Source organism: Buteo buteo, chromosome 18, assembly GCF_964188355.1.
Source record: "Buteo buteo chromosome 18, bButBut1.hap1.1, whole genome shotgun sequence".
In the NCBI taxonomy this organism is placed as follows: Eukaryota; Metazoa; Chordata; class Aves; order Accipitriformes; family Accipitridae; genus Buteo; species Buteo buteo.
Genome location: NC_134188.1, coordinates 13081139 through 13094758, shown reverse-complemented (window position 1 = coordinate 13094758; position 13620 = coordinate 13081139). Strand labels below are relative to the sequence as shown.

The 13620-nt window shown below is 41.8% G+C and overlaps 1 protein-coding gene across 2 annotated transcripts; it reads right to left on the bottom strand.

The window, feature by feature from the left end:
* Nucleotides 1-3360: 3360 nt before the first annotated feature.
* MSANTD4 (Myb/SANT DNA binding domain containing 4 with coiled-coils) lies at nt 3361-13620 on the bottom strand. 2 transcript variants are annotated; one of them, XM_075050017.1, is made up of 3 exons: nt 13513-13620; nt 7004-7633; nt 3361-5311 (listed from the first exon to the last, which is right to left on the bottom strand). In XM_075050017.1, the coding sequence occupies exons 2-3, from the start codon at nt 7463-7465 to the stop codon at nt 4736-4738; spliced, it is 1038 nt and encodes a 345-aa protein (XP_074906118.1). In that variant the 5' UTR covers nt 7466-7633; nt 13513-13620; the 3' UTR covers nt 3361-4735. The 2 variants fall into 2 exon arrangements, with proteins under 2 accessions (XP_074906118.1, XP_074906119.1); XM_075050018.1 differs by lacking the exon at nt 13513-13620 and adding an exon at nt 12673-13453.

Genomic DNA, 13620 nt, shown 5'->3' with positions numbered 1-13620 from the left:
GACATGGCCATTGTTTGATCTTTGTATCAGAACAGCTTATCAGAACAGGGAGCTTCACACCCTCCAGCACGCCCTCCCCCTCCTGTTGCTGATATCTGAGCTGATGGGCTTTTCACCTGGGTTCCTTGCTGTGCAGGGTTTGTCTTTAAGCAGAACTTGCCCCACCACAATGTTTGAGACATTAACTCTTTCAGTCTCTCACAGAGGTGTTGAGCATACTAATGCTTAGTCTGAGAGCTTATTAAATCCTAACCATCTCTTATTTGTCTTAATAAATAAATATTTTATACCTTGTGTATACATTGCTTGCAGCATCTCTTTATGCACAGTGGAAGTTGCTCAAAATGGCCCAGAAATAACACATCAAGGAAATGATCAGCCAGTCTGTCTCCAAACACATCAGCCAGTCTGTCTCCAAACTGCATTGTGAAAACAGCTGGATGCAGTCTCCTCCTCTTCATTAATGTCTTAGCCAGGGACCCATCACTACAGACAGCAAGAAACTCTCTGAAGTAGCCTTCATTTTACTGTTATTTGGCCTTCTGGCCCTAAAATTACTGGCTAGAAACCCCTCCATGGAGTAGTGGACATAATGGCATTTATGAAGGTCCCAGTGCGTGTTCCTGTTGCAGCACAGGAACCCACATAGCATGCACGGAGTGTGTGACCCTGCTGCCTTTTGCAGTGGCTGTGATGTTGCCTCCTGCACCTTAGGCTGCGCTTTGCCCCTTCCCTTTCCCATTCATACATTCCCATGGGGGTCCACAGAGCCATGAGATCTGACATCAGTGCATCAGACATAACCATGGCAAAGCAGTTTGCAATGACCACTGGGGATATTTCCAGTACTCTGTTTTATCTATTACCAGCTCCACCCACCTTCCCTCTTACTAAAGGTTTGATCTTCACCCCTCTCCTTTTTTTCCTCCAAATACTTGCCTCTTCCTCCCTATGTGTGTGGTTTCCCCCTTGTCTTAAAACTCTTCCTAGCCTGGAAATGTTGCTCGTTACTTAAAATCACAGGCCCTTCTTTTAAGCAGGAGTCCAAAAATCTCTGCCTCTCCAACAGAGGAACTGAGTTCATGCATATGTCCTAACTGGTGACATTTACATGGTCGAAATCTTGCCCCTAGGCTTTGCTGTCAGGATCCCAGGTTGGTAAATCAAGCAATTAAAAGTTTAAGAGATTGCAGATTAGTATTTAAAGATATGACATTTATATTCAAATTAACACAAAATGACTGCAATTTTGGTATGAAAAAGCAAGCTATAAAATTGATGTATTAAACTCAGTAATTTTTTCTAAATTTTATGTTGAAACTGTATTTTCAGTGATTTATGATAATATTTAATTTCATCATTCATTATTTTCCAAAAGGTTTTGTATAACTGAAGGACGCATCATTTGCCTGGAAGGCTGAATAGTTGTTAGAAGAAATAATTGCTTACATACTGCTCTATTCACATTTGGAGAAGTGTTCAAATTTCTGAAACAATTCAGAATGCAGAAATGGTTCAGATTGATTTATTTATTTTTCCCCAAAACCTTTAATGCTCTTGGGGCATAATTCCCAAGATGTCCAATGTAAAATACAAACCATTATCCTAATGGTCAAGTCATTCAACTGAAGTAAAATATTAAGACAGATGTGCTGGTTTTGAGCAGCAGCATAACTACCTGTTGAAATAGGAGCCAGACTCCACACCTGCTCCTTCCTGGCCAAGCACTTCTTACAGACCAGACCCCAGGAAGGTTCTCTGTCCTGGCTTGGTCCTTCTGGTCACTACCTCTTGCACAGCAGGCTATGTTGCCCCTTGCTCCTACTCACCTCGTTTGGCAGTCAGAATAGTTATCTAGAAAGTTGCTCACCTCAGGATACAGTGATCATGAAATTGAAGTCATCCTACTATCTGGGTAAATGCTCTATACACTAGGCAATCCTGACAAACTTCCCAAATTCTGCCTTTTTCCTGTTTTAAAAGGGAAAGATAAGGACTTTCTCCAAATCACAGAGAGCTGAAAATTTGTCACTTTTTATTTCAGTGTATTGGGTTTGCATGGCAAGGTTTGGGTAGCCAGGGGGGCTACAGAGGGGGCTTCTGTGAGAAGCTGCCAGAAGCTTCCCCCATGTCCAATAAAGCCAATGCCAGCCGGCTGCAAGATGGACTCGCCGCTGCCCAAGGCTGAGCCCATCAGTGGTGGTGGTAGTGCCTCTAGGGTAACAGATTTAAGAAGGGGGGGGGGGGAGCAGAACAGTGCAACTGCAGCTGGAGAGAGTAGTGAGAATATGTGAGAGCCACAACCCTGCAGACCCCCAGGTCAGTGCAGAAGGAGGGGGAGGAGATGCTCCAGGCGCCAGAGCAGAGATTCCCCTGCAGCCTGTGGGGAAGACCACGGTGAGGAAGGCTGTCCCTCTGCAGCCCATGGAGAAGCCCATGCCGGAGCAGGTGGATGCCCTAAGGAGGCTGTGACCTGTGGCCCTGTGGAGAGAGGAGCCCACGCTCGAGCAGGTTTTCTGGCAGGACTTGTGACCCTGCGGGGTACCCACACTGGAGCAGTCTGTGCCTGAAGGACTGCAGCCCGTGGAAGGGAACCACGCTGGAGCAGTTCGTGAAGAACTGTAGCCCATGGGAAAGACTCACATTGGAGAAGTACATGGAGGACTGTCTCCCATGGGAGGGACCCCATGCTGGAGCAGGGGAAGAGTAAGAAGTCCTCCCTCTGAAGAGGAAGGAGCAGCAGAGACGTGTGATGAACTGACCCCAACCCCCATTCCTCGTCCCCCTGCGCTGCTGGGGGGAGGAGGTAGAGAAAATCAGGAGTAAAGTAAAGCCCAAGCAGAAGGGAGGGGTGTGGGGAAGGTGTTTTAAGATTTGGTTTTATTTCTCATTACCCTACTCTGATTTGACTGGTAATAAATTAAGCCAATTTCCCCAAGTGGAGTCTGTTTTGCCCATGACACTAATTGGTGAGTGATCTCTCCCTGCCCTTATCTCAACCCACAAGCCTTTTGTTCTATTTTCTCCCCACTGTCGAGCTGAGGAGGGGAGCAATAGAGCAGCTTTGGTGAGCACCTGGCATCTGACCAAGGTCAACCTACCACATTCAGGAAGAATCTCAGATGCACTTCCCCCTGGGGCATTTCTATCCAGCTGGTTTGTGTCTCCTTCCTTTTTCCTTTCTCAAGTAAGTGATGGTTGGTTGAAGTCCTACTCTGAGGTGCTTCCTCTCTCTGATTTACTACACAGGGAACACATGCAGCAGCAACTTTGGGGTGTGCCAGTTTTGAGTACCCAGGTTTCTCTTCATAGGTAGCCCTGTTTCTCTGTGAAGAAACACAGTCTCAAGAGCAATTTTGGATTGTAGTAGTCAAATTTATTTCCACTGTAGAAGCACACTTGTTTCAGTAATAAAAAAATAACATTTTCTTTGCAGAATAAAAGTAATCCTGTAGTGGTATAAATATATCTACTTGCACAAGAATCCATGTAAGTCACTCAACATGTATTCAGATTTAGTATTCTCATAGTCTTAAGTTTCAAACAGAGTCAGGAAAAGATAGTTACTTGCAGAAAGATGAGAAATATTAAGTCTGGCTCAGTTGGGATTTAAAAATACATGAAATAACAGAAAGCTTGGGGGTTTTATTATTTTAAATGAATACATTGCTTATGAAAAATACTGACAGCCTTCAGGAGTGACCATTTCTGTTTGTCTAATTAAAACATACTATATGGTGTCAGCTATACAAGTCTCTTCTGGCTGCCTCACGGACATGACCTCAGTGCTGGCCAGACAGAACTAACATCAAGAGTGTTAGTGTTCAAGCTCAGTGCTCCTTAGTCTCTGCTCAGCCTCTGTGTCTCCACTCCTGAGACTCCCATCACCAGCTACTCTCTTTCAAGGAACATATCAGGTCTAGCAATTTACTTCAGGGGGTGTTCACAGACTCATCAGACAACATGCCTGATCAATCAGTAAGTCCCTGTGCTATACTAAGACAGGTCCTATATTCCATACAGTATTATTAATGACCTGGTGCAACCAACAGTCCAGCTTATAGTAGGTATGGTTGACGTGTAGCTTTATCTATCTAGTATAAATACTTCATGCAAAAGGAGAATACTGTTTTCTGCACTCCCATTCAGTTCAAGCCATAGAACAATAGTAAACACAACTGCAGTGAATTTAACTTGTACTTTAACTTTTAGATGATTCTTTAACTCTTTTTCCAATTGTGGGGTTGGAAAAAACAAAAAAGGGGAAATTAAATTTAATGAATTAATCACATCATGACTCTGTGTTACTGTCTTCTGTCTAACTTATACTTATTTACTGCGTGGGCTATCATCAGCGCCATGCCCTCACAACATATGTTGCTTTATTCTGATCATTCCTTACTGTTCGTACAGTGAAAAATGTACAAGGTTCAGCCTTGATTCTTCTTAATGTGTCTATGAGAGGAGGACACCGAACTAATACAACACAATACTGAAGACAAGGGAACATAACACTTAGTTCTGATACACTGAAAAGCAATTTCACACATAAGCTCATTTATGTAGGCACACTGACATATTGAGGATTTTTTTTTTTTTCTTTTTCAGTTTAACATCAACATTCAACTCTGAACAGAATAATGTTAAGCCTCTAGGACAGTTTCAGTATTAAGAAAAGAACTACTTCTATTTTACAAACATCAAAACACTAACGTTGACACTTCAGTCAAGAAGTTCACTGCAAGTGACCCTCTCTCTGAATTCGAAGGCGCTCCTTCTCCACTTGCAAGCGTTCCTTCTCAATCTGCAGCTTCTCTGACTCAAACTTTAGGAACTGCAGCCTCTCTTTCTCTAACTGCAAACGTTCTTTTTCAAGTTTTAACTTTTCAGTTTCCAGATCTAGAGGCTGCATGATGGGTTTTTCTGTTTGAGTGAGGTCATTTTCCAGGGCAGGTTTTTCAGCATGCAGAGTCTCTAGCCTGAGTTTCTCCCATTCAATCTGAAGTCGCTCCTTCTCAATCTGAAGTCTCTCACGCTCCAAGTCAACATGCCGCAACCGTTCTTTTTCAATCTGCAGGCGCTCCTTCTCCACTTGCAACCTTTCAGCTTCAATGTCTAGTCGCTGCTTCTCCAGCTCCACCTTCTGCTTCTCCAGATTTATAAGCAAGTGAGAATCTTCATAGGCTAGCCTAGCTTGAGCAGAGGTTAGATTTCCAAACTCTTCAATGTGGGGGAAGTCTGGTAGGTCATTTTCTTTTTTCGAATCTGGCAAAACTGATGACAAAATTTCTTCTTCTTCCTCAATAGGAAACTGCAGAGAGGAATGCAACAGACAAGAATTACATACCAGCCTATGCCAGAACAAATTTGTTACACACAACTTGACTGAAAAGAACATACTGGGTTTTTTTCATCTTAAAAGCTACTCAGAACTGTTTAACTCACATGCTCTGAAATACCCATATTAGATCAAAAGACTGTTTTCTACCATTACACAGGTAGAGAAACACGCTTTATCTGCAAGTTAATACCTGGGAATGAAAAATGCAAAATCAGCTTGTCAGTGGACATGGAAGAACATATAGAAAATACTGCACGATAGGTATTATAGAGCATTCAGAACCACTGATAGAAAACTGGATCTAAAAAAGCATGTATCGTTCTTACTTTTCATATAGCTGAGTGACATTTATGTAAGCTACTAGGAATTTGTTGTGACTAATTATTTATCAGAGCACCTGGATCCATAGGCTATGTGGTATGTAAGCTAACCTAACCTTCACTAACTTGAGGATTCCATTTCTAAAAAACATTTAACACTGACATGCTTCTAACCCTTCAAACTGTATTAAGTGGGTCAATAAAGAGGACTTGTTTAACCATTTTGTATTACGACATTTGCTGTAAAGCTATTTACGACACAGATGACTAGGTGGTTAGGACCATTGCTCTTGGTGGACTGTCACAACTTGTGCAGAATTATAGCCCTTATGTGCTACCAATTCATAGTACACGGTATAGTACATAGTACATAGTACAAGGTATAATTGTCTCCCACAAAGTATGCTACAAAAGAAAGGCAAACTGAGGAAGATACCGGTTCTGAAAATCTTAAGACAATGAGAGCCACTGACGGTCCTCTAGCATTGGAGCAGACACTGTTCTTCGGCAGTTGTCAGACAGTAGTCTCGCTACCATTTAACAGCTTATGCTGATTTTTTGCCAGCACACATCTCAACTGAGCTAAGACAGGAGTTACTTCATCCCCCTTCCCCCCCAAAAAAAACCCAAACCAAACCTGTTTTAAGTACCCCTTTTTTTAAATGAGAACTATATATTTGTACATGCACAACAAAACTATCCAAACATTCGACTTCACTCCAGCTGGCTGCCTACCCCAGGACGGTCACGGTACTACTAGGAGTAACAACCCATCTACAGGATCCACAGTTGCTTGTCAATTCACACTAAGATTCTGACAGAGAGGAATGGATGACTGACTTACTCAAGTAACATGTTCACCTCCTGTGGGTTCATTTTAAGAAATGCAAACAGTATTCTATTTCTTTCTGTATTCTATTTCTTTCTGTACCTGTAGGCAACATATACTTTCATTTGTTAAAGAGGTGCATGTCTCTTCTCCATTCATCCATCCAGACAGCCTAAGTATTAAAATAATCAGTTTCCTTTAACAGTGTATTTTCATTCTACTGACTGAACTAATTCTTATCTATGGCACATGCAAGTGGAAAATATATGTGCAAATACATATTCAAAGTTAAGGGATATCACTTTAATAATCAACATCTAAGACCTTCCACATAATTGCAAATTGCTAGATTTGAATACCATCTCTCTGAAACATACTTGTTTCTACAGTTTCTTTAATACACACATGCAGAAAAAACAGAAACAGATGCTATGAAGAAACACAGCAAAAAGCCTTATGCTGAAATGAAATGAAGGCCATATTGCATATAACTAATGTATGTCAGTCACTCACTTCAAAATTCTGCGGATCCTCCTCTTCCTCTTCTACTTTGATTTCTGTTAAAGATCCACCGGCTTCTCTGAAGTCAGTGATATTTTGCCATTCAAAACTAGATTCAATTGCAAATCCCATTTTCTCATCCATGTCTTCATTGAGAGAGTCATCTAAATTGGATGAAGGAAGGTGAAACCCCGCACCTACTACTTTGATGTTTGCATTCAGACGTTTTCTCTTCATGAGTGCTCTCCAGTCAAGGTATCGCCTTTTCACTTCTGTCCCTGTTCTTTGCTCTCCTTCACCTACAGCATTTACACACTCTGCTATTTCCTCCCAAGCTTTCCGTTTCATCTCATTAATTGTTGTATTAAGTTGCTTTGAAAAGAGTACTTCTCTCCTTTTTCTGATTTCTTTAAGGAGAGTTTGAGTTTCCTGAACACTAAAATTGCTTTTTCTTTTTCTTTTTAATTGTTTCATTTTTTCCAGCTTTAACCTAATAATTTTACCGCAGTAGACTACAGAGATGATCTGACACTAATCAGTTATTAATACAAATAAAATTTAAAAGCCAATGAAAGCAGAGCTCTGTTCTCATGAAGTGAATTTTCTCTTCACTTTGTAGTATTTTCCTATTTGTCAGGCTTCCTAAGAGAAAAAGAGCAAACAACATAAATCTCCAAGGTATACAGTGTATATTCTCATTTAACGAACTTGACTCCTAAGTCATCATTTAAGGAATGCATATTTTGAACTGATTGTTCATTCAATAGAAGAAAACCATTTTGTTAAACTCTGACTATGAAGTACCTAGCTATAGATACCTTCTCTAATCTCATATGAATTATAAATCCATTAATATATCCATGTCATGAACTGTTAAGGTTGAGTTGATATTTCCATTACTAAAATACAGCTATTTTCCTTCAACTCTTAGAGTTTTGCCAGCGGGGTTTTACTTAAGGCTGAAATTTGACATACACATTTCAGTTTGAATGCTAAATTATTTCCAAAAGCAGCTAAAATTGTTATATCATTACTTCAAAAACATGAAATGTTTAGGTGACTGAAATTTCTGAGACACATTTTAAATGAGACACCATTTCCATAAAAAAAAAAAAAGCAGATTAATATGAAAAGTTGAAGTTTAGAGGCTATTCTGACTTATCTTAAACACAAAAAATGAACCAGAGCAATTCTGCTGAGTGTCAGAAAACAACTACTAGTTCACCCACATGTCATGCATTAGAGATGTTTTAATGGGAAACAGATTTAGGAATAATAAGTCACTACATGCCCACAGTAGCGCCTCCTCTATCCTTCTCACACTGCAAAACACCTCATGTCAGATGTGATGGCAGGTTGAAAGTTGAATCCAGTCCTCTACCCTCAGCAATTGCTGGTCCTGTGCCTGATGCTGAAGAGAAAGCTAAACCCCATAATACACCTGACAGATTGTGCACAACTCTCTACAGAAAGTGGAGAGTTTGAGTGGGAAAACCAGGAAACTATTAATGCAGTGATGAATATATTATAGACCATATTACAAAAACCCCAAAACAACCTGAAAGCAGAGACTGAGAACAAAAAATGGTTCTTGGTCACAGACTGCTTGGTAATGGTCCAACTTTGGATTTATTTTGAGCTTTCTTTTGTACCATGTTACCTACCACTTTAGATAGGTTTAAAAAGCTTTAACCAAGTAGGCCAACAATTCACCATACAGTACTTACAGCTTCAAGCTGTTAGGTTTGTTCACTATTAATCTACTTTAGACTTTTTGTCCACCTGAAGCAAACGGCTTGCAGATTATAATCCGACTGCTACTCACTAATGGACTTAATCCTTAAATAACTCCCCTCAGCTATACAAGATTCTTAAATTACTAAGTATTTTTTTTCTCCTGTTATTCTCCTGAACTTGGTTAAAACATACACATCAGCACATTACACAAAACCCCTCCATTTGGGGGATAATGCACACGATAGTCTCAACATCATTCTTCATCTCCTATGTGCTACTGACTGTAGATAAGTGGTTCACCTGCAAGTCTTCTGTATCAAGCAATTCTTTCATACCCAACATGTAAGCATGCTGGCATCTAATATTTTTTAAAATGCTGCATTTAGGAAACTGTTTTACTACTTTTCCTCGTTAAAGTAATTCTCCTCACTGTGAATCCATTTACTTCTGATGGTTACTAGCTAGCAACTATGCAAAACCGAGTCCCAAGAAGAAATCAACTGCATAAAGCATGAGTGTGTTATCAGCATGGACTACTCTACAGTGCTCCCATGCAGTTACCCAGCGCTTTTGACACCTCAGACTGAAGTTGGAAGCTGCATGTTGCTGTTTAAGATGTGTGAAACTTCCTGCACTTCTGAGAATAAAATACAAATTGGTTTTGAGAAAAGGGAATTATTTAAAAAAAAACCCAACAACCCCTACTGTTTTAATGTAGACCCTCGACATCACCAGTACTAAAAAAAATAAATATGTTGCAGTTTAAAAAAATCAGATTTATACCATAAACCAGCACTGTATCTGCTAGATTTACATAAAATTTTTCTGAGACCTTTTATCTGACCTTTACTATTGAGTACTATTGAGTACTATTGAGTACTATTGAGTACTATTGAGTACTATTGAGTACTATTGAGTACTATTGAGTACTATTGAGTGTCTAACCTTTACTATTACAAGTTTACCACAAAAAGATAGTTGGGCTTTCAAGGTAGCAGCATCCTATTTACTTGTCTGGCAGTAAATCAATTTATTTGGTACTTGCTGTGCTTTTCAAATGCAAATTAGAGTACTAGTACTTTTCTATTATTATGGCAACTGAATTTCTTGACCTATGTATCAAATTCTAAGTTTATTTGTGTAAGATTTTTTTTTAAAACTTTTAAAAAGTTACTGAGTAGGTAAATTCTTCAGAAAAGTTACCTGCACACGGAACGAATTAAGAGCACTTTTAGAAGCTTCACTGTTAGTAAGGCAATTATTCTGGATTGATAAATATATAGATTAAGCTGTGATTCCTGGTTACTGGGGAATGACCAAGTGCTCATATCTTCACGCTGGCTTTAGAAACACACACATTTGCACTTACCTGTTTTCAGGGTGGGGAGTGTGTGTGAAAGATTCAGATGTATCCACTTTGAGTTGGTTTTCCAGGTAAAAAGAACTACATAGAGTTCTTACATACAAGTTCCACAAGAATTATAGTATTTCTGACTTGCCACTTCCAAGACACTGAACCTCTGTTTATAAGGTCACATGTATTTTTATTGAAAATGGTCGAATTTCACATTTGATTTTAAGCATGTACTTAAGTGAACATTCAAGTAGTTTGCTAACTATGGAAAAATGGGTCAGACTTTCCAAAGTACTTGCCAGTCAGATATGTCAAACTCTTGAAAGTACTAGCAGATACTTAATTGTCTCTTAAGGTACTTAAATATCAGACTTTTGCTGAATCACAGATGTTTTAACTGCAAGATATACACTGGCTAAGTCCTTTACTTAGCCCCAGCTGGGATGAACAAGGTTCTGGTCACTCCCCAATAACAGGGAACCATAGGATTTTAGAGACTCATATGGTATCTATATTTACTCTGGCTCCCCCTAAATTTCTCAGTGCTAGCACAATAGGATAAAGTGGGCACAATCACAGGAAAACAAAAAAAAAAAAAAAGGGTTTTCAAATAAAATTTTCATTAACAGTAGTTTCTAAATATAATTCTACATGAATGTGGAAGACACAGCCAGCCAAGCTTTGACCTTAGCTCCAGACAAGGTTGAGAGTTAAAACACAGAAATGTCAGGTTACCCTGTGGGTCAGTCTCACTGCTCCTTGTGCAGGCGTTGTGCATCACCTGTCTGATCTCCCCAGCCACAATTTGTGAGGTGCCTAATCTTGGTTTTGGATTTTACGCCATAAGCCAAGCACATAACCTTTAAGAATTATACTAACTTGGAAACTACTGGCATCCAATTCCTTTATTATGCAAAGTTTTCTTTTAGACTTCCACCCCCCCCCCCCCCCGAACATGTCTGATACAAGCCCCTGAATTTTCCAGTAAAACAGCAGCAAAGCTATCTATTTTAAAACTCATGGCTACTAACTTCCAAATGGTAAGGACATCTTATCTTTTCTAACTCTTTCCTTTTTGAAAGAACTGGCTCATTAAAGACAATTCCTTTCTTATTGATATAAATGAATGTTAATGAATTGTCTTAATGTTATGTTGATTTCCAGTGTTAGATCAACTCCACTGTGGGACCGTTTACCCTTCTGATACATTAACTGAAAAGCATTATTTTCTAACTAGAGCTGAGGTTTGAGATATTCTGTTTTCTGACATTGCTAGATGGTCTCCAGGATATTACTCTTTAATGCAGAAAAATGAACTGGTACATGCTCAAAGTATGTAAAGGACAGAAATGGTAACAAGCTAGGATTTGTATGCATTCTAGATAGGGTTTTTTTTTCTGTAACTATCACCATTTTGAAAAGCATGATCTACAAAAACATGACAGAGCACGTTTAAGTTTTGTTTTGATATGAAGTCTAAAACATGAAATGCGTACATTTTGGAAAAAAACCCAGCAGACAGTCATTACAGTTTTTCCAAAATTGGAACTGTAACTGCCCTACATTTTACTGTCTTTGGCAGAGGATTCCACAGCAAATAACATCCACTGAGTGTACCAGCTGGGAAGATGGGCAGTTCACTCAGAATATGTGGAAATAAGAGCAGAGGTGAAAAAAAATCTTTTGGTCAGAGCAAGCCACTTACACCACCATAAAGGTAAGAGAAGACATCTGCAAGAAGAAAATTCTATACGACCAAAAGTACTTCTAGTACATGACCAAAGACATCAGATTCCTGACAAAGAATAGCTACAGTCTGGTCAAGTGACAGAGAAATCCCTGGGAAGTAACAGCATGCAAACAGCCCATTACGTGACCAGCCATGCACCCATCGTATGGCATGGTGCTAGCTGCAAATGCAAAATGCATATTTGTACAGTTTGGGTAGAAACGCAAAGTGCTGGCTAGGAAAAAAGAAACAGTTCTGCTCATATGATAACAGAAAGATTTCAAGGGTCTTCCAGGAAAGATGGCAACATGGAGCTATGAATTTGATGCAGCCCTGTCAGGCCAGAAGCAACCTACGGTCAAGAAGTTCCTAATCACTGGACTGAAGAAACACAAACTATTTGTCAGGGTTGAAACAAAACAAGTAGTGCAAACCAAAACTGAACACTTCATGCACACACAACATACACATGCACTGATTAACTTTGATGTACTTAATGACAAGGGGCATCCACATTCTGCCTCTATGTCTTTGTATCTCCCTTGCTCACCTTATAGCATAACCACATGCTGGACCAACAAAAACCCAATCAACCAACCAAAAAAAAAACCCCACAAAAAAAAGCAAGCAAACAAACAAACAAAAAAGCCATGCATTCACCAGGATTGAAGGATTGTTGCTAGCAAACTTGAATTATTCTCTAGAAAAATAATCACGAAGAAAAAAACACTTTAAATCAGGAGGACCTGCTACCTATATTTTGTTTTTTAAACAAAACATGGAAGTCTGAGTATCTTTGCATGACAGTAAAGCCTAGGGCCTTCTGGAAAACTTTGTACGCGATTCATAACGGATGGTTACCTTGGCTTGGAACAACTTATGCTTTTGTACTAAGGGAGGCCTTAGTACAGGAGGATCTGGGTGCTGGTGAACACGTCACCGAACGGGACAGTCCTCCCGGCAAGGAGCTTGCGGTCTGAGCACACGAGAAGGCAAGCGCTAAAGGGAACCAACACCACCTCAAAGGATGATTTAACGAAGCAGCGAGGAGGCACCGAGGATGGAAAGCAGCTGCGCGTTCAGGCAGCTGAATCCCCAAACTCATCAGTCGGAAGTTCCCCGTCCCCTGAAACAGCAACGGGAGAAAACCTCCCCTCCGCACAGGGCGCGCGTCTTGGAGGGATGAAGGCAGGCGCGGCCCCCAGCTCCGAGGCGGCCCAGCGCACCAGCGACCTCGCCGCCGGCCAGCGGGGCCGGCCCGGTCCCGCCAGGAGGCGCGCGAAGCCCCTGCCGGGGCCGCCAAGGCAGGCAACAAAGGCCGGCGAGGCCACGGCCCCGAGCCACGGCGGGCCCGCTGCGCGGGGGGGTGGGGGATAGCGGCCCCCGCCGCGCTGAGCCCCGGTGAGCAGGTGGGCCCGCGGCCCCCAGCCGCGCCGCAGGCCAGGGCCGCCCCCGGCAAGTGACCGGCGGGGCCCTGCGCCTCTCCCGGGAGGCGGAGAACGAGGAGGGGGGCCTCCCCGCGGGGCCGCCGAGGAGGACGGCAGGCAACCGCCTCACCGCCCTCAGGGGCCGAGGGGCAGCGAAGGCCCGCCGCTCTGCCCCCCACAAAGGGGCCGGGGACCGCCTGCACGCCGCTCCGACGGCGGCCCCGCTGCGTGCCGGCCCCGCTCGGGTCCCCGGGGAGCCGCGCGAACTACTCACCTGCGCCCAACTCTCCCCTCCGGGTCGCCGGCCCTTTAACAGCCACCGCTCTCCCATTGGCCGAGCTGCGTGCCTGTCAGTCCCTCCGGCACGCCTATTGGCGGTCCA